The sequence below is a fragment of the Zingiber officinale genome, chromosome 2A (genome assembly GCF_018446385.1).
Source record: "Zingiber officinale cultivar Zhangliang chromosome 2A, Zo_v1.1, whole genome shotgun sequence".
Classification (NCBI taxonomy): domain Eukaryota; kingdom Viridiplantae; phylum Streptophyta; class Magnoliopsida; order Zingiberales; family Zingiberaceae; genus Zingiber; species Zingiber officinale.
The window spans coordinates 172,477,850-172,501,371 of record NC_055988.1 but is presented as its reverse complement, the minus strand read 5'-3'; the positions used below and the strand labels follow the sequence as shown (position 1 = coordinate 172,501,371).

At 36.6% G+C, this 23,522-nt stretch overlaps 1 protein-coding gene across 1 annotated transcript in view; it reads right to left on the bottom strand.

Moving 5' to 3' along the window:
- The window catches only part of LOC122044277, a 44,763-nt gene that overhangs the window by 4,101 nt on the left and 17,140 nt on the right, over positions 1–23,522 (bottom strand). Inside the window, exons 13-19 of the mRNA XM_042604792.1 lie at positions 20,534–20,744; positions 14,572–14,829; positions 14,181–14,327; positions 12,915–12,993; positions 11,050–11,163; positions 10,799–10,968; positions 100–218 (exon numbers count right to left, since the gene is read on the bottom strand). Of these exons, the coding sequence (XP_042460726.1) occupies positions 100–218; positions 10,799–10,968; positions 11,050–11,163; positions 12,915–12,993; positions 14,181–14,327; positions 14,572–14,829; positions 20,534–20,744 (1,098 nt within the window). The remainder of the gene's footprint in view (positions 1–99; positions 219–10,798; positions 10,969–11,049; positions 11,164–12,914; positions 12,994–14,180; positions 14,328–14,571; positions 14,830–20,533; positions 20,745–23,522) is intronic.

Genomic DNA, 23,522 nt, shown 5'->3' with positions numbered 1-23,522 from the left:
GTTCATTGTTAGATGTAAAAATAATGTGTATTGTGTAAATGGTTTCAGGCAATACATGAGGGAAGAAATCAGTAAATACGAACAAAGATATAAACTTACAATTCTGACGCCTTTGCCACTGGCCTGAAACCGCCAAACACATTATGTCCCTCTTGTTCATCTAACAACTTGACTCTTTCAAATAGAACACTTTTTGGAAGCTTTTTTCTTGGTCTCACCTACTTACATACATTAAATTAGTTCATAACAAACTACTAGGACTACACAAGAACAGGGAGCTGCAAGGTGCATCAAGTTGAGGTAAACTATTGTTAGAACAACACATGTAGATATTAAGGCAAAAGAGCACTAGGTCCTTGGAACATTACCAAAACTGATTTTCATGAAAAAAATGTCAGGAGAGAAAAAAGAAACATGATAAAATATCATTGCACTTAAGCTACCCTAACTGTATTTCATATTATTGAGCCCCCACGGGATGCTCAGTTGGTTAAAGGGTGGCAGACTTGCTACAACAGAGCAAGAGATCAATTCCCGATAGACGCGTGCCCTCGGGAAAAAAACCTCGCCCACCTCTAGCGAACTTGGCGGTCGGCTATAAGCTGCCCCCGTGATTTACATCCCTTTACATAACCTGAAGATGGGGGGCGCCTAGAGTGAACGTAATCGCCATTGCTACAATGTATTTCATATTATTGATCAGTATGCAGTGAAGGATACCTAATGCCTCCTGTGATCGAGGTTAAGCCGAGTGGTGGAGGGTAGGTCTTTTGTAGTATAGGCTTCAGCGCACTTCGATCTAGTGAATTGGTAAACTAGTATGGGTTTCAAATGATCCATGTTATGAAGCCAAGACAAAGTCCAACATGCCTATAAATAGCAAGCAAGCCGAGGATGGATATTGCTGATATTATTGGAAGATTTGAGAGATTGGAGTGTTGACACACACACATCAAGCTTGGTACTTATATTTATGAATAGGCCATCAATACTTCCGCTCAATTGGTTCAAAAGCATCATAAAACCGCAAAATTTATCACAAACATATTCAAATTTAGAATCTGTTGAAGACTTGGTAAATATGCTAACAATGTGATATGCGATCTCTGTACTTTGTCTTCTTGTGAAAGATTGAATTTGAAGCAATGTGCATGGCAGTTTGATTATCAGCAATACTTCATTGATTCAGTAGGAGCATTACTCAATTTAGCCATCAACTGTTTGTGCACGAGACGCTCACATGTCATGAGCAGCATAGCCGCATATTCTACCTTGTTGGGATTTGACTTGGTTACTACGGTTTGTTTTTTGCTTTCATAAGATATTATATTTCCTCCTGGAAGAGCACAATATTTCAATGTGGTTTGCCTATACAGGAGAACTTGCCAAACTACATCTATGTATCCTAGAATTAGAAGATGGTCATGATCATATGCTAGGAACCTCTTTATGAGCACTTTCTTGAGGTATTGCAGAATCCTTATACCTGCCTCATAATGACAGATCATGAAGAAACTGACAAATCACATTCACAACAAATGTAGGTGAACTTGGTCAGCAATTGTTTGAGCTAAAGAAGCTCACATGTCATAAGAGAGATAGCCATGTATTCTGCTTTGTTGGCATTTTCTTTTTTGCTCTTCCACATTACCTCCTAGAAGACCATAATAGTTTAAGTAGATTACTTATGTAGGAGAACTAAACTAAACTATATCTGTGCATTATAGAATCTGAATATACGATCACGATGTAGAAGACTTTTATAGCACTTTGTTCAGGTAGAGTAGAATTCTTAAAGCTGCCTCCCGGTGATCATGATTGAAAACTAAACTGTCTCCCAATGATCATGATACAGATCATGAAGAAACCAACTAATCACACTCTGCAACAAATCATCAGTGTAGATGAGGTAAGGAGATTGCAAAATAGAACTCATCGAAATTCATCTCTACATTATTTATCACAACGGAAACATGTCAAGTATTGTCATGGTCTGTTACAATAAATTTGAATTCAACTGCCAATCTGATGCAGGATCAATCCAACATGATCCCTTAAACTTCAAATAATCATAACTTTTGACTCGGAATTCGGAATCAGGCTATGGTGGTCATGTGTGTAGAATTTGAAAATCTACCTCTAATATCGGGGTATCCGTAACCGTCAATTTTCGGGCCCAAATTTCACCATTTAAGCCCTCATCCGAGTCGTCGAAGATTTTATTACTAATTTTAGTAATTTTCGTTTTTATGGTATTTAGGATATTTTTGGTATTCCCGATAATTATGGGTCATAGTTAGTCTATAACAACATCATGCTTTATTAATTTTAATTTCTATCAAAATATTTCCTTTTCTGGAAAAATCTCTTTTCAGTTTCTACAAGATTAAAATTCAAGTCTATATATTGTGATTTCTTTCCTTTCTTTCTCCTAGGGTCTAGAGTTTATATAAACACCTATCTAGTTGTATGAGGGACCATCCCTCAATTATTAATAAATATTCCTTTTTTTAACAAACAACATATTTTATCCTTGTTTTCTTCAAGTTCTCTTTTTGTCTTCTTCTCAATTCCCCCTTCTTGTCAACCCGCAGGATAATCATTATCATGTCCGGCGTCAATTGGTATCAGAGCAAAGGTCATCATTAGATCCAATGAAAAGTCATCGTGGTCATGCTCGCGGTTGCAACAACATATAGTTTTTGGCTAAGGAAACCTCACATCGTGATTGTAGCATTCATGACATAATGGCGATGGAGAATTCACATAGGCAAGTCGCAGACTTAACCCAGCGTTTTGCTGAGGAGGCACAAATTATTGAGGCTCATGGGCTCTCGGATTATGGATTTGAGTCTTCCTTCCAGAATCCTTATCACGAACAAGCTACATACAATGAGTGTCATGGTCAGGAGGAGCCCTATGGAGACCTCGATTTTCAAGTTGAAGTACCCAATATTCTGGTATGTTGCAAGTAGAGGGCTTCGTCGATTAGATAAACGAAGTGGAGCGGATCTTCGACTATAAACAAGTTCTAGATCGGATGAAGGTGAAGTTAATTGAGCATCGCCGTGGTGGGAACAAATGCGGCGCTCACGAGACAAATAGGAAAAATCCCAAATTATTGACGGGGAGAAGATGAAGAAGATGAGGGAACACTTCCTTTCGGCTACACCCAAACTCTGTTCTAGCGACTCCACTCGATAAGACAGGGCGTGAGATAGGTCGATGAATATACAGACGATTTTTTTTTAGTTGATTGCCCGAAACAACTTGTCTGAGACATAGGAGAAGGTGACACGGTACTTAAGGGGATTGTGTCGGGCCTTGCAAGATATCCTTAGCCTTCATTCGTTCTTGACGGTTTCAGAGGCCTACCAATGTGCACTTACGGCCGAAAAGCAGCAGAATCGAAACCAGTGGGGAGAAGCGACCAAAATAATCGGACAATTCACTCTCAAAATTCTTGCCCTTCACAAAAACAGCCACGACAGCAACCAAGTTTACTCTAAGACCCCTATCAAATGTTATCAATGTGGCGAACAAGGACATAGGGTGAACCAATACAGGAAATCTGCTCCTGCTAATTCGAAGGGCAAAACTTTACTAATCGAGGAAGACATGATAGTATATCAGCCAATGTATGAAACTGACGACATGCTATACAGTGATGGCCATGAGACTTTGGTCGTGAGCAAGAGTCAGCCGACTCCCAAAGACGAATCGGGGGATAAATGGTTGAGAACCAATATTTTTTATACCAAGGTTTAAAATCTTGATTCGTGCCAAGGTTTTGGTTCTAGACCGGAACGCTACGATTTCAACATCGTATAGTGTCGTACCGATAGGGTTTCGATATATATATATAGAGAGAGAGGGGGGGAGGGGGGGCTGGGTTGTTGTTGTATTAATTTTATGTAACTTGACAATATACATTCCTTAAAACTTCTAAAATAAAGAATAAATAATCTAAAGTATTTTCTAGACATATTATACATATCAACAAATATGTATTACAATCAAGAACCAAGAATCTAAAATGCAGTGCTGAATATGCTAATATTCATGGTTCCAAATCTTACTTATAAGATCAAAAAATTATTATCCATAATAATTATATAATTATAGTTCATAAATATTCTAAAATATATATATATATAGCTTATATTGAATTCTAAAATCAAATTTATTTAAAAAGAAATTATATATTTATTTAAAAAATTAACAATTATTTTTTTAGAATTATTTATACAATTTTAAAATTATTTTAAATATTTTTATAAAATTTAATCTATTTTTAATTTATTAAAAAATTTAAAGTTTATTTTTAAAATTATTTTAAATGATATAACTATATATTATATAAATTATCTATTTTTTATTTTAATTTTTTTATATTTTTAATAAAAATATACATTATAATTATATTAATTAATTAACAGTTTATTTAATTAATTATTAATTTAGATAATATATAACTATAATAATTAATTAGAAATTATATAGTTTATATATAATATAATGATTTTAATTAAAATATTTTATTAAACATAACTTTTCCTCATTCTCGTGATTTTGCCGCCTCTGCCTTGCCACCTCGCCACTGCCGCAGGGCTCGCACGATAACTCCACTGCGGCTGCAGGGCTCACGTGACAAGTCTGCTGCCGCGGTGCTTGCGTGACAAGTCTGCCACGACCGAGGGGCTCATGCAATGAGTTCGCTATAGCTGCGGGGCTCAAGCGACACCTCCTCCGTGGCCGAAGAGCTCGCGCGACACCTCTGAGGTCGGTCGTGGACATCGAAACCTTCTGAATGTTGATGCTGATTTCGGTGTGCAGGCGGAACGGTAAGTTTCGCCGGTCCGTCCGACATGGAATGAAATTTATATCCTTGTTTTATACCACCTGCCCCTTCACGGATAAAATCTACAAGATGATCATTGATAACGACAGTTGTAAGAACATAGTATCGAAGAAGGTTGTTCAAAAATTACAACTGAAGATGGACCGTCACCCTAAAGTTGTCTTGGCTGAATAAAGACAACGAGGTAACAGTAGATAGGCAATGTTTCGTATATTTTTCAATTGGTAGCAAATAGTATGATAGTTATTGGTGTTATGTGGTAGCCATGGACGCATATCATGTACTGTTGGCCGACCTCGACAGTCAGGTCACAACGTCATCCACGATGGACGGAAGAATACTTATACTCTTTACATCAAGGGACCAATGTTGCAGATTTCGGCCTAGGCGGCCACCTAGGCGCTAAGCGGCCCCTAACCGAAACAAAAACCATCTATTTGGCCAAAGTAGGCGGTATTGTTTATGTGCAGTCCTAGTCGTTAAATAGGCGACCTATTCGATCTAGGTGATTTTTTTTATTTTAAATAAAAATATAAATTTTATATGATAATTACATTAGTTAATTAATAGTTAATTTATAAAATAAATAATTATAATTTATATATAATTTATAAAAAAATTATATCACTCATATAATCCATATAACACTGTTTATAATTATAATTTTTTATTTTATTTTAATATAACGGTTTTAATTAAAACTGTTATATTGAATTTTAATAAAACCCTAAAAATTCCTCTTCCTGTCGCGATTCCATTTCTTTCGTGATTTCGCCACCGCCTTTCCTTCCGCCACGATTTTTCATTGATTCGATCTTAGTGGTCGCTTCCCTTTCACGTTGCTGCCTCTCGGTCGCTTCGTTGCCTCCCCACCGCCCCCTGCTACTATTCTCTCGCCAATTGCCTTCATTTCTATGTAAGTCTTGATGACGCACACGTGTTTCCTACTTCTGACGCACACGAAATCGCCCCGCTTGTTGTGCCGGTGCCGCTTGTTAATTGATGCGAAGAACTTGGACAAAGTCAAATGTACTTTGTGTGGGAAAGTTATGTCCGGAGGAATTTACAAACACATAATGGGAAATGTGTCTGCATATCCAAAATCTTTAAAAGATGATCAAGTGTAGGAATGCAATTAATGAGGGAAAGATGAAGAAGAGAAACAAGAAAATTGAAGAGGAATTTTTAAGATCGGATGTGAAAATTCAAAAAGACATTGATGATCAATCTATTGATGTGGATGAATTTCAAGAGTCTTTCGAGACCATGAAACCATCACATACCCTTGGTCCTATGGATAAATTTGCAAATGTCATTAGCCCCGAGACTTCTTTGAACTTAGTAAAGAGCAAGCCGGAACAAAACATCAATGATGCTCTATTCAAAGAAAGAACAAGTTTGGTTAAAGAATATGTCTACAAATGGGTGTATGAAGCTGGTGTTTCTTTTAATGCTATCGATAAAGATAGCTTTAAGGTGATGATGGAGGCGGTTGGTCAATTTGGGCCCAGGTTTAAACCTCCTACTAGATATGACATGAGTGAGCCATATTTGAATAAAGAGGTTGACAGGATCAAAGGCTTATTGAAGACAAATGGAGAAAATGGAAATTGAATGGGTGCTCAATTATGATAGATGCTTGGAGTGACAAAAAAGGAGGTTGATTATGAACTTGTTTGTCAATTATAGATTAGGCACCATTTTTCTTTCTTCTAAAGAATCTTCAGATGAAGCCCATACAAATCAACTAATTTATGAGTATGTACAGCAATGCATTCAACAAATTGGTCCAGAAAATGTTGTTCAAATAGTAATTGATAATGCCTCAAATAACATGGGAGCTGCAAAGTTGTTGAAGGAGGAGAGGCCAACAATCTTTTGGACTACTCATTCTACAAATCTTATGCTTGAAAGCATTGCAAGTATACCAACATTCAAGAAAGTCATTGATCAAGCTAAGGCATTGACTATATTTATTTATGCTCATCATAAGATCTTGGCATTGATGAGATCATATACAAAGAAGAGAGATATTGTGAAACCAGGGGTGACTAGATTTGCTTCAGCATTTCTAACTTTGCAATGTTTGTTTGAGAAAAAGAATCAATTAAAGGCAATGTTTACTAGCACTAATTGGGAAGAATGCAAATCTTCTAAGAGTGTTAAAGAGAAAACATCTTACACAACAGTGTTGAGTATTGGATTTTGGACTGGTGTGTCATTGTGCTTGAAGGTTTTTGCACCTTTGGCGAAGGTGCTTCGAATTGTTGATGTTGATAAGAAACCATCTATGAGTTTTGTGTATAGTGAGCTTTTGCAATCTAGGAAAGATATTAAGAATGCTCTAAGTAATGTTCCAAAAAACTATCAACCTATTATTGATATTATTGATGCAAAGATGAAAGATAAGCTAGATAGTCCACTGCATCTGATAGCTTATTTGTTGAATCCTTTTTATCATTATAAGGATCCGCTTCTTCATTTGAATCAAACTGTCACAATTAGGATCATTGATTGCATGGATGTTATCTTTTTTGGGGATATTGATATGCAAAATATCATTTTAAGTGAGGAGTTACCCATGGATAAGAAAAAGGAGTATCTTTGGGAAACCCATTGCAGTAAAAGCATGTTCATTGAATGATGACAAGTTTGATCCGGATAATTAAATAATTATCCATAATATTATTATTGTTTGAGGTTATTAATATTATTTATGTAATTAACTTACTTTTTTTATAATTGCACAGCAAATTGGTGGTTGAATTTTGGTGCATTTACTCCTTTCAGAAAATTGCTATGAAGAACCTCTCTGTAACTATGAGTTCATCGGGGTGTGAGAAATTGGAGTACATTTAAAGCGGTTAATAGCTTAAAGTCTTAAACTATTTTTTAATACTAATAGAAAAATAGTTCATTATGCTCTCATAAATATTAATTGTATTTGTAGGTACATACAAAGAAAAAGAATAAACTAGATACACATCGATTAAATAATCTAGTTTTTGTTCAATTCAATGCAAAATTGATGAACAAGAAAAATAAGGAGAAAGAGAGGAAAATTGAGGTGCTTCTAGCAAGTGATGCAAGTTCCACACAAGATTGGATTGTTGATGGGGTTGATGATGAAGTTGAACTGAAACGGGCATGACTTGGAAAGTTGTTAGTGATGTTGTGGGAACAGATGAAGCGCTTAGGCCTAGAAGAAGTAGTAGACTTAGAGAACTGGATGAGGATGACTTTCAATTTGAGTGAGGAGGAAGTAAATGTGGATGAGTTGATTTTGAATAAGACGAAGAGCGTTTCATAGAAGAATATGGAGGAGAGCAATTTCCTAAGGATTTATGGTTTGTACCGATGTTATCTTTGAAGTTTAGATAAAGTGATATGTGGATTTTATATCCTAGTTCCTATTGTGTTATGTACTAGACTACTAGTTTGTTTCCATGTTTTTTTTAACTTTGAAGTTTGAACTTTGAATACTTTGATGCTATTTGTTATTTGGCTTAGGCTACTTCGTGTTCATTTGGTATGTACTTACTTGATATTCATTTTGGTATTTATTATTTTCCATTACTTGCCATTGTGCCAATTTGATGTTCATTTTGATATGTCTATTTAAAGGTACTAGAGCGCGCGCTAGGTGGCAGTTGAGCGCCCGACTGGCGCCTAACGCTCTACATTACAAGGGACAGGAGATTGTGTTGACACTGCGGCGAAAATAAATCATTCCAATTCCGGCAGTCAAAACTACTAATCTACTTTCTATGTCCAGGTTTTTAGATGAGATAGAGCATGACAACGTTGTCTATGCTTTGCTGCCATGTCAGAGTGATGTCCAAGCCACAAACATGGAGCTACCAGCGCATTGTCTCAGTCCTAAGGAAGCTGAGGAATTACAACACCAGGTGGCATTGCTGGAAAAGGGTCACATCTGTGAGAGCACGAGCCCATGTACAATTCCAACCCAACTAGTGTGAAAGAAAGATGATTCGTAGTGTATGTACGTTGACAGACGAGCCATCAACAAGATCACGGTGAAGTACAAATTCCAATTCCCCGCTTAGACGACATGCTGGATTAACTATCTAATTCTAAGGTCTTCTCAAAAATTGAACTTAAAAGTGGATACCACCAAATCAGAATAAGTCCTAGGGATGAATCGAAAACATCATTCAAGACAACATGGGCTACATAAGTGATAGTCATGCCTTTTGGATTGTCCAATGCGTCCAACACCTTGATGAGTTTTATGCATCATATTATATGACCTTTTATGGGAAAGTTTGTAGTGGTTTACTTCGATGACATTCTCGTCTACAGTTCAACATGGGTATCACACTTCGATCACCTCCACGCTGTTTTTGAAAAATTGAAGATGGAGTGCTTATTTGTCAACGAGAAGAAGTGTTTTTTTACTACATCTGGCAATTCTGAATAGTAATACCAAGTATAAAACTCGGGTTGACAATCATCGTCGTCGAGTGTTTTTTGAGGTCGGTGATTTTGTCTAGCTATTTTAACTCATAATCGTTTCCTTGTTGGCAAATACAATAAGCTGAAGGATCGAAAGATTAGACCATATAAGATACTGCAAAAAATCAATGACAATGTCTACAAGTCGCGCCTTCCTAGTCATATGAAGACACAGACGTCTTCAATGTGAAGCACTTGACTACTTATTGGATGGATGTTGATTTGGCTACTATGTCTTCATATTGGATGTTAGATTGATGATCTGTTACTATAAATATAATTAAATTGCCGAAAAATGTCAAGGATTGAAACCCCAGGACACCTTAGCACAAAGATATTTTAAACCTTGACTGTACTTCATGTCTCTTATTTGAGTTGAAAATTCATACTGAATAATCTTGATGGTGTTTATAAATTCAGCCAGTGCAGCCAGAAATATATAAATGTTATGAATTTCATTTTGGTAAACTTCATTCTTTAATTTGCTAGACTTGCTTCATTATATCATGATTCTTGTCTCTGCATTTAACTAACTCCAATTTCAGTGACCACGATTTTTTTTTTATGTCTTGCTGCATAAATACTACCGAAGCTATGGAAGAGCGTTACATTATTAAGCCAAACTATGTCGCCCGCGTATTCTAATTGATAATATGGCATAAAAGTTGGTTAATTTTGTACTAATAATAAGTATTCTAAATGGATCTCTATCATCTTTAAATTTTCATTAATATCTCTAATTAACAAGTCAGAGTGGTGCCTACTCAGAAAAACTTCGAAAAATACGTTTAAGATAATATTGTGGCAAAAAGCGAATACGCTCGCCCCCAGCGCCCCCGCCAACCCGTCCCAAGGTCAACACGGAGGAGGTAAATCACGGGCGGCTACTAGCCTTTGGAATAGTGACTAGCACATAAGGGAGGTATTTATCTCGGCTTTGCCGAGATTCGAACCCCAGACCTCATTGTGGCAACACCTCATGCGCTAGCCACTAGACCCATCCAAGGGACATTTAAGATAATATGAACTTTACTTGGGTGACTAATAAATGTATCATTTAGGTGATGGTTGACCATTATAAATATGCATATTAATCGAGGAAGTGGGAGATAAGAAAACTTGATTAGCAATGATAAAATAGGATAAAGTTCACTTAAATATAGATGAGGATATCATAGAGGACAAAGCCCAATAGTGTAGGAGGATCCTATAGTGGGATAAAGGCTTGATTGTTTTTATTGCTGCAACTCTAATTGGCTTAATTTTTCTTTAATGGCATGTAGGTTAGTCTTTGACTAATCTTTCTTTTCCATCCTACCTAGTAATCAACTTAGAAGCCTATTCCTTTCCTTCCCTACATCTGCTCTTTCCATTCCCTTCTTTCCTTTAGTAAGGACAAGGCAATAAAAAGAATATTTCTTCATCCATTACCAACCAAAATGGGAAAAATATTAATATTACCTTTTGATTCACAAGCTCGATCACCAAGGTTTCACGAACGCACGTGTAGATTGTATCAACAAATTCTTCAAGCATCCCTTTTGAATGATAAATTTTAGCAAGTTGCATCTTTATCTTCCCACTTTCCCACCAAGGTATTGGTTGTGTAGAATTTTTGATAGGTGTTTGCTCTGAAGGATAATTTGACATCATGATAAATAACAAACCACCAACTTGTACACAATAGCAAGATGAAAAGATATTTCATGTACTTGATTTTTGTGGAGGGGAAAGCAGATTGATTGTTTCTTGAACTTTTCCTTCTTCAAGCAGAATGGAAGATAAGATGATACGGGCATCAATACTATCCTCCATTCTAGATAAACCTGATACAGATGGGAAAAATTGTAGAGGGGTAGGAGTACTATGAAAATCTTAAGCAAGCGTAAGCACCAATGCACATGCATGCAGAGATAAGTCTAAAACACTTCAAATTTACAGCATCAGGCAACCCTCACAAAGAAACAGAAAATTTCAGAACTGTAAGTTAGCATCTAGATTTTTAAGTATTCTGGCTGATCAACACTGAAATCAGGAATAGTTAATGGGAAATCTCCATTGCAAAATGAAAGAAGGTTCTACCTCTCATCATATAACTGTGCACCACCTACATTTTACAATACAAAAGCAAATCCTGTTTGTAATTTAATTACATAAAAAAAAATCTAAATTATGGAAAACATAGCATATCTGAAATCCAGGGGAGGGGTTACGTATCCAGCCAAATTCCAGTACAATATATCACAAAACTTGTAGAAAAAAAATGCAAAATGCACTCTGACAAGCACTGAATAAAAATAATGAAAAACATCAATTAGCAAGAAATCAAAAAAAAAAAAAAAAAGAAAACAAACTTCAGATAGATTATTTCTTCAGCCATATGAAAACACCCAATATTAAGTAACATAACGAAGAAGTCAAGAATCTCATTCTAAATTTAAGAAATCCAGCCCAAGATTGAAGCATCCACCGGTCATAAGGGCAGAATAAGAAATTAGCACCTATTTTTATCTCCCATCCTCAGGTCATCTTCCATTATCAGTTTATCACAATTCAATTCTTCTAGTTACATATGAGAACAGCAGATCCTTGAGAAACAAGCTTATCCAATTACTCGTACTAACAATGATTGCATATGAGACCAGCAGAGAGACAAAAAGGGACCATGCACCCTTGAGTCCCCACTCCTCAGGAGCTAAGTCAGACATTTTAGACAACGCCTACACGCCTCAACTAGTCTTCGGACAATGCCTATACACCTCAACTAGAATGCACTCATGTTATCAAGATAGCCACCTCAGCATAGTCACACACCACCTCAGGCAAACTATATTTTCCCTTCGTGGAATCTCAATTGAGCACAAATTGCACTCGTTTAGGCATGACCAGTTCGAGCCATAATAGTAATTAAAAACGCATTTATCCAACCAATTCTTATTTGTAATTAATATGACCCTAACAATTGAGTAGCTCAATTGTCATGTGAATGACTGCATAAAAGTAGATAGTTGCAAAAAATATGGATCACACTGAAACAATCAGTTATATTCTAAGTAAATATAGTAGACTTGGCAAAATACATTTCAACCAAAACCAATAAAGTCCAAAACACGATATTACTCCTCAGACTCGTAAGTCGTTTCTGTCCTACCTTGTTATTCTATTGAGCTTCATTTCATCAACTGAGAGCTCCTTCATCTCTCAGTCCAAATACCTCTCTAGCTTATACCAGCATTTCCAGCAAGGCATAACCAGGCATCACATATAGTGCATTTGCAATGGTTTATGACACTTCATCATTCCCCCATATGGAGCATTGAGAAAGCTATGTATACATAATAATCTATTCTCGCATAAAAGAAAACTAACCTTCAGATGGAATGAAAATAGAATATGTACAATGCATGAAGCATCTGAGGCACACAACTGATAAAAAAAAATAGATTAATGCTCTTTCTATTAGATCATCTTAAAATAGAAAAATCTGATTAGAAACCAATACATATGAAAATAGATGGTTATTAGTAAGAATGATTAAGATAACTATACTTGCAAGTTCAACTAATTTTAAAAAGACCTTCATAATAGAATGTAATAGCTTTTCCTCGCTCCTCCATGGATAAGAAACATTCGGCGATTTTTAGATGTATGTTTCCCTGCCAAGAATCAAACACAAGAATACCTTGAAGCAAGAGACACTAGGGAAATCACAGATAGATTATAGAAAATATTGAAATATAAAATAACTTTTATGAATGGAGCTTAAACTGACAATTAAATGACCTAATAATGTAAAACGAACATGATATGGACCATTTTATCTAATTAAGACTACTTCCAAGTTCTAATACTGCAGATTGCTAAAGAATGAAGGTAGTTTAATCTCAATTCCCCTTCCTCCATGTTAAAACTATGTTGTAACCCTTCCCCCTCTACACAATGCGACCTAGTCTTGGTACCTCGTATCTTCATTAACCAAATAAATAGTCCTTAAAAAAAAGACTCAGGACATGCTAGAATAGAAAGGTCATGGTGTACTTTGCATGAAATGCACAAAACTTTAAGCTATCAATCCGTGAAGATAGCAGTAGCGTATTCTCAGGAAGTGGCATTCTGTATCAGTCCTGATGTCAAAGTCACTAATAGCATTGGCTTCCATTCTGCATCTATAGACTATTGATTATCAAGCAAGGCCTCAAGGTAGTTCATTTATTGATGTTGATAATTTGAGATTTCAATGAATTGCGACTAGAAGAAAATTCAAAAACGGGAATCCTTGAAATCCTTATGGGCAGAATCCAGCTACAAGTCAAGAAGCGATGTTGCTTAAAACAATGTTCCAGTACATGTTGCTTACATGTAATCTTGATGACATATTTCAGTAATCTAGACTTCAGAGATCAAGACTCCATTGTCATCAGAAATCTAGATGCAATGCTTGTTTCAGTAATCTAGACTTCAGAGAGCTAACATATTTCAGCTTTTTCAATAAGCAAATAGTAGTTCCACAGTTGTGGCAAACGAATACTAGCTACAAATGTAACAAAACAACCATAATAATTCACGTGGCCAGAAATGATGCACTCAAGTTAAAGTCACTATATGTCATAAACTTTTGAAAGCCTAGTTGTAGAGTACTGTCCAGTCTCCACCAACTCAGAGTAGAGTCAATTCAATGAGCAATTACACCAATTCATACTAAATGTAACTCAATGGGTGGTATCATGTTATAAAAAATGTTGTCCTCTTTCGTTAAGATAAGGAACTGAACATAAAAGATCTCCTAGCTTCATGAAATGTTTAAGAGGAATTAGATTGATAGACATGATATAGTTTATCTTACATTGGCATGATTAGGTATGTCTTCAAGCATTAAGTAAAACTTCAATGCACAATGATATTGCCTGAGATTCAAAAATGCATCTGCAACTTCAGAGATCAAGACTCCATTGTCATCAGAACATTCAGTTTGTATACCTTTAAGCAGACCCTGAAACAATATTCTACAAGTTAATACCAAGAGAAGAGAGTATCTCATATTGTACAAGTATCTGGAAGCACAACAAATTGATTATGGAGGTCTGAATGCAAACCCACAAGTGGAATTTTAGTCCTTGTGAAATGGAAGATAACCGAAAATCATGTTTGGAGTTTTCAATGAGGGAACAAAATAATACACAGCATACAAATTGACTTTTATATTAGAAAAATGTTGAGAAGTGTCAAAAGCAAACCTCAGTTTGTTGCATATTTCCAAGTCGAGCATGACAGACTACCTCTTTCACCTTAAGATATAAGGTATTTTCGCTCTCCATATCACACATTGAGTAAGCACGCTCAATAAGCTTAAGTGCTTCTTTATGTGACCCATTTTGCATATAATATTCAATAAGCAAGTTAACAACATTCTTATTGCATATAGACTGATGATCTTTAACATAATCCTCCAAGACTCGTATAGCCTGGTCAATCATACCACACATCCGGTACGTCTGAAATAAAGTAAATATTTGATAGGAGACTGAGTATCGATATGAGTGATAAAATCAGAATAATATTACCAAATAAAACACTAGCAAACAGAACTGAGAAAATTTTCATCACAATGGTTCAAACAAGGAGAGCAAGTCCTTTATGGAGGGGGATAACAATGCAATTACTAAGTCTAACATTTTTGTTTTATTTTAATTAGATACTAGCCAATTAGTAAATGTTTTACAAACGGATTGAACTTCCATATTTCCTTTTCATTTCTTAATATAAAATAAAGGCTTATGTTATAATATACTGTTTATGCTTGTAGATCATAATTAATTCCTTTTTCAGAATTCTTCCCCTTCTGGCTCTCCCCTTTTTTTCCTCTTTTCCTAGTTCTGCATAGAGCTGGCAGTATCAAGCACGACCCAACTAAACCTAAAACACAATTAATCCATATTAGAACTTATAAAATCACTTTTTAAATATATAATTAGTTTTATATTATTTCTTATATTTTGATATTGATCAGAATGATATGATCCCTTTATGACACGATTAACATGAGTCTATAGCAATGCACAACACTAGAGCACTAAAGATTGAATAGGTAACCACTTCTTAAAAAGCTTAGGAAGCAAGGAAAAGATTCAGTTCATGAATCTATTTTCGCAACAAGTATCATAGGAATTAAATCACAACAAATGTCCGAGGTCATCCACACAACTAAATGAACAATCTATCTAATGGACGATACAAACTCTAGTGCCAAACTGAGCATTACAAGTGCTGGCAATATGTACTAATCCAATCCATGCAAAGATCAGCACAGGAAGTATTCAATTATAAATGAACTGGTGCCTAACTAAGTATTATAAGTGTTGGCAATATGTACTAATCCAATCAGTATAGCACGGACACCCCAAAAAATATTTTTTAGGAGGTGTCGGACACGGACACAACACGCAAATATGAGTGTCGAACACGGCAAAAACCGTGTCGTTGACTTTTTACAAGTTTGACCAGTCAGACACGACTAGACACGGATGAGACACGTTTCCGAACACGTTTGGGCACAATTGCAAAAAAATTAAAAATTTCGAGGGTAAAATTGAAAAATAATAAAATTACAAGGACTACTTATTCAAATGAAAAAACCCTAAATTACTCTCACCACTCCTGATTCCTTTTTTCCATCGTGACAAAACATTTTCACGCAACCATCTCCTGCGCTTTCGCCGCCAACGCTCTCCACTGTTCGCCAGCATCTTCGTCGCCTACCGCTGCTCGCAGAAGTCCGCCATAGCGCCACTGCTCGCAGAACCCAGCAGCAGCTCGCCGCTGCTCGCAGAAGCCCAGCGTCGCCAGCGCTCTCTGCTCAACAGAAGCCCAGCGTCGCCGCCGCTGCTCGCAGAAGCCCGACGTCGCCTGCTCAACAACAACCCTCGCAGCAGCCCAGCGCTGCTCGCAGAAGCCTGTCGCTGCTCGCAACAGCCTGGCGTCGCCTGTGCTCTCTGCTCAACAGAAGCCCAGCGTCGCCGCCGCTGCTCGCAGAAGCCCGGCGTCGCCTGCTCAATAGCAACCCTCACAGAAGCCAGTAGCAGCCCGGCGCTGCTCGCAGAAGCCTGTCGCTGCTCGCAACAGCCTGCAGTCGCTCGCAACAGCCCGCCGTCGCTTCCCGTCGCTGCCCTCTTTCTGGTAAGTTTGCTTTTTTGTTTTTTCTTCAGAGATCACGAATTTATTTTTGCTTTTGGTAAGTTTCTGGTAAGTTTAACAATAAGCTCCCCTCCATTGCTTCTTAATTGTTATTTTCAGCCTATTTTCCATGGAGAGTTTTCAAAATGAGAGTGCACAGGAGGATGTTGATGATTCTTCTCCTTTGTGGAAATTTGTAACCAAGGTGGAAAAGGCAATTGGAGGAGAAAATGTCACTTGGTCATGCAATATATGTAGTAAAGTGTGCAAAGGATCATATTCAAGGGTGAAAACACACCTGTTAAAACAAAAAGGTGCTGGAATTGCAGGTTGTATGGCTATTACAATGGATCAAATGAAGCGTATGCAACAACTTATTGATGATACGGAATTGAGAAAGAAGAATTCTAAACAGAAAGAAGTTCCGCTACCTTCGTCATCTGCATCATCAAATATGGCTTCAAAATTCTCATTTTGTTCTAGTGGTTTTTTGCAAAATGATGATCAAACAAAGAAGAGGAAAGGACCACTTGGCCCGCTTGAAAAATCTTTTAACTTGAATGCCAGAGATGAGCTCCACCCTGAAATTCAAAGGTTGTTTTACACTGGGGATTATCTTTCAATATTGCTAGGAATCCTCATTATGTTTGTGCTTTCAGTTTGGCTACTCAACGAACAATTCCAGGTTATCTTCCACCTAGATACAATTTATTAAGAACTTCACTTCTTCGAAAAGAAAAAGCTCATATCAGAAAGCTTTTAGAGCCAACAAAAGCTGCTTGGAAACAAAAGAGAGTTAGTATTTATAGTGATATGTGGTCGGATGTGCAAAAAAGACCGCTAATTAATATCATGGCCGTGTGTGAAAGTGGTCCTATGTTTTTGAAGGCGATAAATTGTTAAGGTGAGTACAAGGATAAAACTTTCATCTCTAAGTTGCTCATTAATGCCATAAATGAAGTGGGACATCAGAATGTTATCCAAGTGGTCACCGATAATGCTCCTATTTGCAAAGCTGCTGGGCTACTCGTTGAGGCAAAGTACCCACACATATTTTGGACTCCTTGCGTTGTGCACACATTGAATCTTGCTTTGAAGAATATTTGTACACCGACTGACTCTTTACAAAACAAAGAAGCCTTTGATGAATGCAAATGGATAGCAGAAGTAGCAAATGATGCTTCAATGATCAAATATTTTATCATGAATCACAATATGAGATTATCCATGTTCAACGATAACTCAAACTTGAAGATGCTATCACTTGCGGATACTCGATTTGCTTCCACGATCATTATGCTTAAAAGGTTCAGACAAATCAAGAAATGTCTTGAAAACATGGTGATTAGTGAAAGATGGGATTTGTACAAGGAGGATGATGTAGTGAAGGCCAGAGTAGTGAAGTACAAGATATTGGATGATCAATTTTAGGAAAAAAATGATTATATACTTGCTTTCACAAGTCCAATTTATGAGATGCTAAGGAAAGCAGACACTGATCAACCTTCATTTAGTTTATGAGTGGTGGGATGAAATGATAGAAAAAATGAGAGTTGCTATCTCAAAGGGGCCTCATGGTGGAGATTCAAAGTTTTATGAGGTTGTTCATAATATTCTAGTGGAGCGATGGAATAAAAACAATACACCTCTTCATTGTTTGACGCATTCTTTGAATTCAAGGTAAATCTCTAAAAAAATTTAACTTTCTAAGTTTTAGCAAATTAGAAATATTAGTTTATGAATGATGTTAAACTATCAATCTTTTTATGTAGGTATTATAGCCATGAGTGACTCCAAGAATCTCCCAATTGTCTTCCTCCTCATAGGGACATCGAAGTTTCAAGAGAAAGGAAAAAGTGCATTGAAAGATATTACTCCAATTCATCCGAACAAAGAAGTGTTAATGAGGAGTTTGCCTCTTTTTCAGCTGTCATTGATGATTTTTCTGATAATGATTCAATGCGTGATCGAGGTTTGATGTCTCCAACTAAGTGGTGGGTTATCCATGGTGCTTCTACACCAACTCTTCAAAGTTTAGCTTTAAGCTACTTGGGCACCCATCTTCTTCTTCTTGTTGTGAGAGAAATTGGAGCACCTACAATTTCATACACTCATTGAAGAGGAACAAGATAACACCACAAAGAGCGGAAGATTTGGTATATGTTCAGTATAATCTTCGTCTTTTATCTAGAAGGAGTCCACATTATAATGATGGAGAAAGTAAGATGTGAGATGTTGGAGCAGATGGATTTGATTCCATGGACATAGAGGGTGCTGCTATCCTTGAAATTGTCAATCTGTCTATTGATGAACCTGAATTGGAGTCGGTCTTATTTACTGACGAAGGCGGTGTTGGCGATGAGACTGATATGGATGTTTGATTTTTTTTACTTGTTTATTTAAGATGTATTTGGTGTGTTGCATTTAGTTATGTTTACTTTTTTTTTTTAATGGATATTATGGTTGATCTAATATGAACATGGTTTTCTATTCTAAGATTTTTAATTTTTAATACAATATATATATATATATATATATAATATTTTTATTTATTAATAATCGTCATATCCTAGCCGTATCGTGTCTTATATTTTTAAAATTTTTCAAATTGCCGTATCCGTAGCGTATCCAATACGATACCCGTATCCGTATCTGTGCAACATAGAATCCAATTCATGCAAAGATCAGCACAGGAACCACTCAGTTTTAATTGATCTGGGTTATAGACCAGCCAAAACTGAACCAGGCCAATTCAAAACTTCACCTTCCTTCTCTGTACTAGAATCTTGTTGCTCCTCCTTTTATATACTTACACTTGCACAGCTACTTGAGACCTTGCCTCCCTAAGCATCATAGACATTGCCTAGTGTCCTCACCTACCTCAACATACAACCCTCTCATCTCCTTCAACTCTCCTCCCACTTCCCCATATGACTCCCTCATCTCCCTCCTCTATCATGACAGCTTGACATTGCATGCAACTACGGTCGACTCCCTTCTTCCTCCATTAATATAATCCACAATAGTTGCAAACCTGCAAACCACTCCAATCACCGTCTTATCAGGCAAGCCTCGCAATCGTGTCGCCCCATACCACCATTGGTATCATCTTCTTCTTGAGCCAACCTCTTCCTCCTCCTTGACACCACTGTTGGAAACCTTGCAGCAACTCTTGGCCACGAAATGTTGTCTTGTACCTTTGAGTCTAAGCAACCAGCACCAACCTACAACAACCTTGCTGTCTCTTTCTTCCTATGCGACTACACTAACAGCTTGTTACTAGTGTTACAATTAGTGACCCTTTCTTCAATGAACATCATTGACACCTCCTTCAGCCCACCTTCTTCACCATAGCTGATGGTGGTATGGTGCACATACGAGTAGACATAATAGCATAATGACCTAATTTCTGGATGCAGGCTTTGACCCTTGTAAGGATATGTTAGTTGGCCCACCTGTATTGCCTAAAACCACATACTATCCTTCTAGTAAAATGGACTTTGGAATGGGGCAAAGACGTGAGGCCTTATATGAAAGGTTACAAGGACAAAAGATATGGTGTTGAAATTTGATTACCCGGTGAAGACCATAATATAGTATAATCAAGTTAAAGTATAATATGGTGTGTACAAATTTTAAGCTCAATATTAGACTATTCAATGTCTATTGTGTCAGCAAAGGAGCATACAATGCATGATATATACTGGTCTCATCAAGGCCAATTTTGTACTGAACTGCGATTTTAAACCTTGATCTCATGTATTATCATGCCAATAAACTGCACATTATTCATGGTAGCAGTCTTGCATGATGTAGACATGTTCATAATTAAGTAAAGTATATATGCCCAAGACAAAGGCATGAAATATCAAGTTGGCACCATATGCTTTATACAAATCAGCAAAAAGACGATAGTTAAACAGACCAATACGCTGACTTCTTAGATTAATGCTATAAACAAAGAATAACAGAATCAAAAGTTCCAGTTGAAAAGGTACAAATAACTGAATAACACAAATATCAGACCTTTGCAGCCATTTGGCATGCTAGAGTCTGGTATGCTAGAGTGCTGGCAGGATTTATACCACATATCCGATCATAAGTTTCTGCAGCTTCCTGGTATTCTCCAAGCTCATAGTAAAACCAAGCAAGCTCAAACCTAGGGTAGACATCTTTTGGGTCTGCAGTTATTGCCTTCTTAAGAAAATACCTAAGTTGACCAGTACTGTTCTGCTCACTGCACCAATAAAAAATCTATTATACATATCAGATAAAAAAAAGGTTATTAACTACATCATAGTTTGTCATATGCAACAATGGATTCCCAACCACACCAACCATGATATTTTGAGGATCACAATTTTACAGAAAGCATGTTTTCTTTTCCTCATCGTCATTGTCAAGCTAGGCTAGTCTCAAGTACATAGGGTCAGCCTATATAGTTTTTTATCACTTCATTGAATTTTATGCAAATCTGTATCACTAAAAATATTTTAAATCAATAAAATAGTTTTTTTGTTACATTAACTAAAATGTCCTTTAGTTACCCTCTACTTCCTACACCTGGCAATCTTATCTATGTAATCTTCTAACTATAAAATTAATTGATTAGCCTAAAACATGTTCATAGAATTTTAACCTCTTTTGTCAGTTGTCATCTATTAGAGCTACACCTAATATTTCTAAAATATTAGAATTTTTCCATCCTTTCTAGTAATGTTGCATTGGAGCTACACTTAATTTCTCTCATATATTAGTATTTTTTATCCTTTCCAATAATGCCACACTCTACTACCTTAATTTTGTAGACATTGCTTTATATCGTCCCAACACACTTATTATAAAGTGTTGTTTGTCATATCATAATCTTACATATTTTCCTTGTATCTAAGAAGCACATAAGGATTATGCAAGACTCCAAAAGCTCCTCTTCATTTTGATTGTTCCCATTATTATCCTATTAATGATGTCTTTGATATGTTAATAGATTGAAGATAACTAAACTCATTACAATAATTCCATGATTATCCATCTTAACTTCCCCATCTATTTGTTACTTATAACTAAAACTAAATTTTACATTTAAATTTTAGCTTAACTCAAAACTATTGGTAATACATTAAATATGTTTTTCCCCATTCTTATTTCCTGGATTATCCTAGAACTTACCATACGCTTTAAACACCAATATGCAAAATTCAGCAATGTTCGACCGATTCAAGTCATCTTAGATTATGTAATTTTGTCAACTTCTAAATATTATTTTCTTTAAACTACGAGACTCAGGACTGCCTCGTTCCAATCAATAACTTTCGTTGCTACAATTCTACTTTAGACTCTCTAATAATTGATCTTGGCACATCTTGATTTTATTTACCATTGGAATCCACATAACAAAATATCATACAAATCCTCAATCCTCATTCCAGATTACTTTCTTCATTCTATCAATGAAAAGTTCTATACTAGAGACCATTGCTGTATAACCTTTGTCAACTCACACACTCTTTAGAAGTGTTGTCAAAATGTAGCTTCACCATTGTCATTTTACCCACCACACTGACACAAGTGTTGTTGATTCAATGTTGTGTTTTTCCTCTTACATTTTCTTAGAACTATATATATCATCAGTCAATTTTGATTGCTCGAGCATTCCCCAAGTATTACATTATAATCTCTAAACACAATTCCTAGTCTGGAAAAAAATGTATGCACCATCATAAGTGTTGGAACTCCAAGGTTCTTTTGATGTGATCAAACAAGTTAAGTTAGGTCCTGTGGTGTTTTAACCTTGTGTCAAAGTGTGCAAGAACTTAGGAGCACAGAAAGTCGAGCAAAAGACACAGCTAGCGAGAAGGACGGCACGAGAGAGAGCCGACGGGCTCAGTGCGTCCGAGGTACGATGTGTTGCGGACTGTGTTGTTAAAAGTGTGCCTGAGGCGCGCCCGAGGCGCTAGGCGCACAAGGCGCGGGGAAAAACGCCTCTTCCAACGCGAGGCGGGCGCTATTCGCCAGGCGCGTGCCTTGTGCGCCTTTACACCTCAACAAAGGCGCGAGCGAGGCGCGAGCGAGGCGCGATCCAGGCGCCGCGATCGATCGTGAATAAATCTGGATTTTAAACCAAAAAAAACATTCCAAATCAACATTGTTTGGAATTAGGGCACGGGAAACAGGAGCAGAAAATGCAGGGAGGAAGAGAACGCAGGAAGGGAGGAAGAAACCTAAACTCATTTTCGTCCGCCGCCGCCATCGCTGAGTCGCGCCATCGCTGAGTTGCGTCGTCGCCCAAGTATGTTTTCCTTCTTTTTTCTGTTTTTACTGTTCTTCACTTCTTCTTCTTCTTCTTCTTCTTCTTCTTCTTTTTCGTCTGTTATCATCTTCTTCTTCTCTTCTTCTCTTCGCTTCTTCTCTTCGTTTCTTTTTCTTCTTCTTTTCTGTATCTTTTTTTCTTCTGCAGTTCTGTATCTTCTTTTCTTTGTTGTGCTGCTGTCTGGTTCGTGTTCTTGCTATGCTGCTGTCCGGTTTTGTTTTGTTTTGGTTTCCTGTTTTTAAATTTTTGCAGGTTGTGTTTTTGTTTCCTACTGCTATCCGGTTTTCGATTTTTTGGTACTATTTTTCCGTTTTTATTGGTTCGTATTGGTGCTGCTGTCCAATATTTCATTTTTTTACTATTTTTTCATTTTTGTTTGTCTTATTTTGCTTTTTGTTTTTTACTATTTTGTTATTGCTAGTACAGACTGTACAGTGCTTTTTTATTGCTGGTACCGTATTGATTTTATTTTATTTTTAATTTTTCAGACTATTTTCTTGTTCAACTATCATGGAAGGTAGTAGTGATACTCCAACATATATATCAAAAGATCCGGGATGGAATTATTTTCAAAGAGTTAATCCGGATAATAAAAATAATTTAATTTGTAACTTTTGCCAAAAAAAATTACAAAAGGGGGTATCTATCGTGCAAAACAACATCTTGTGGGGGGGGTTTCGAAATACTACGGCTTACAAAAAAAAA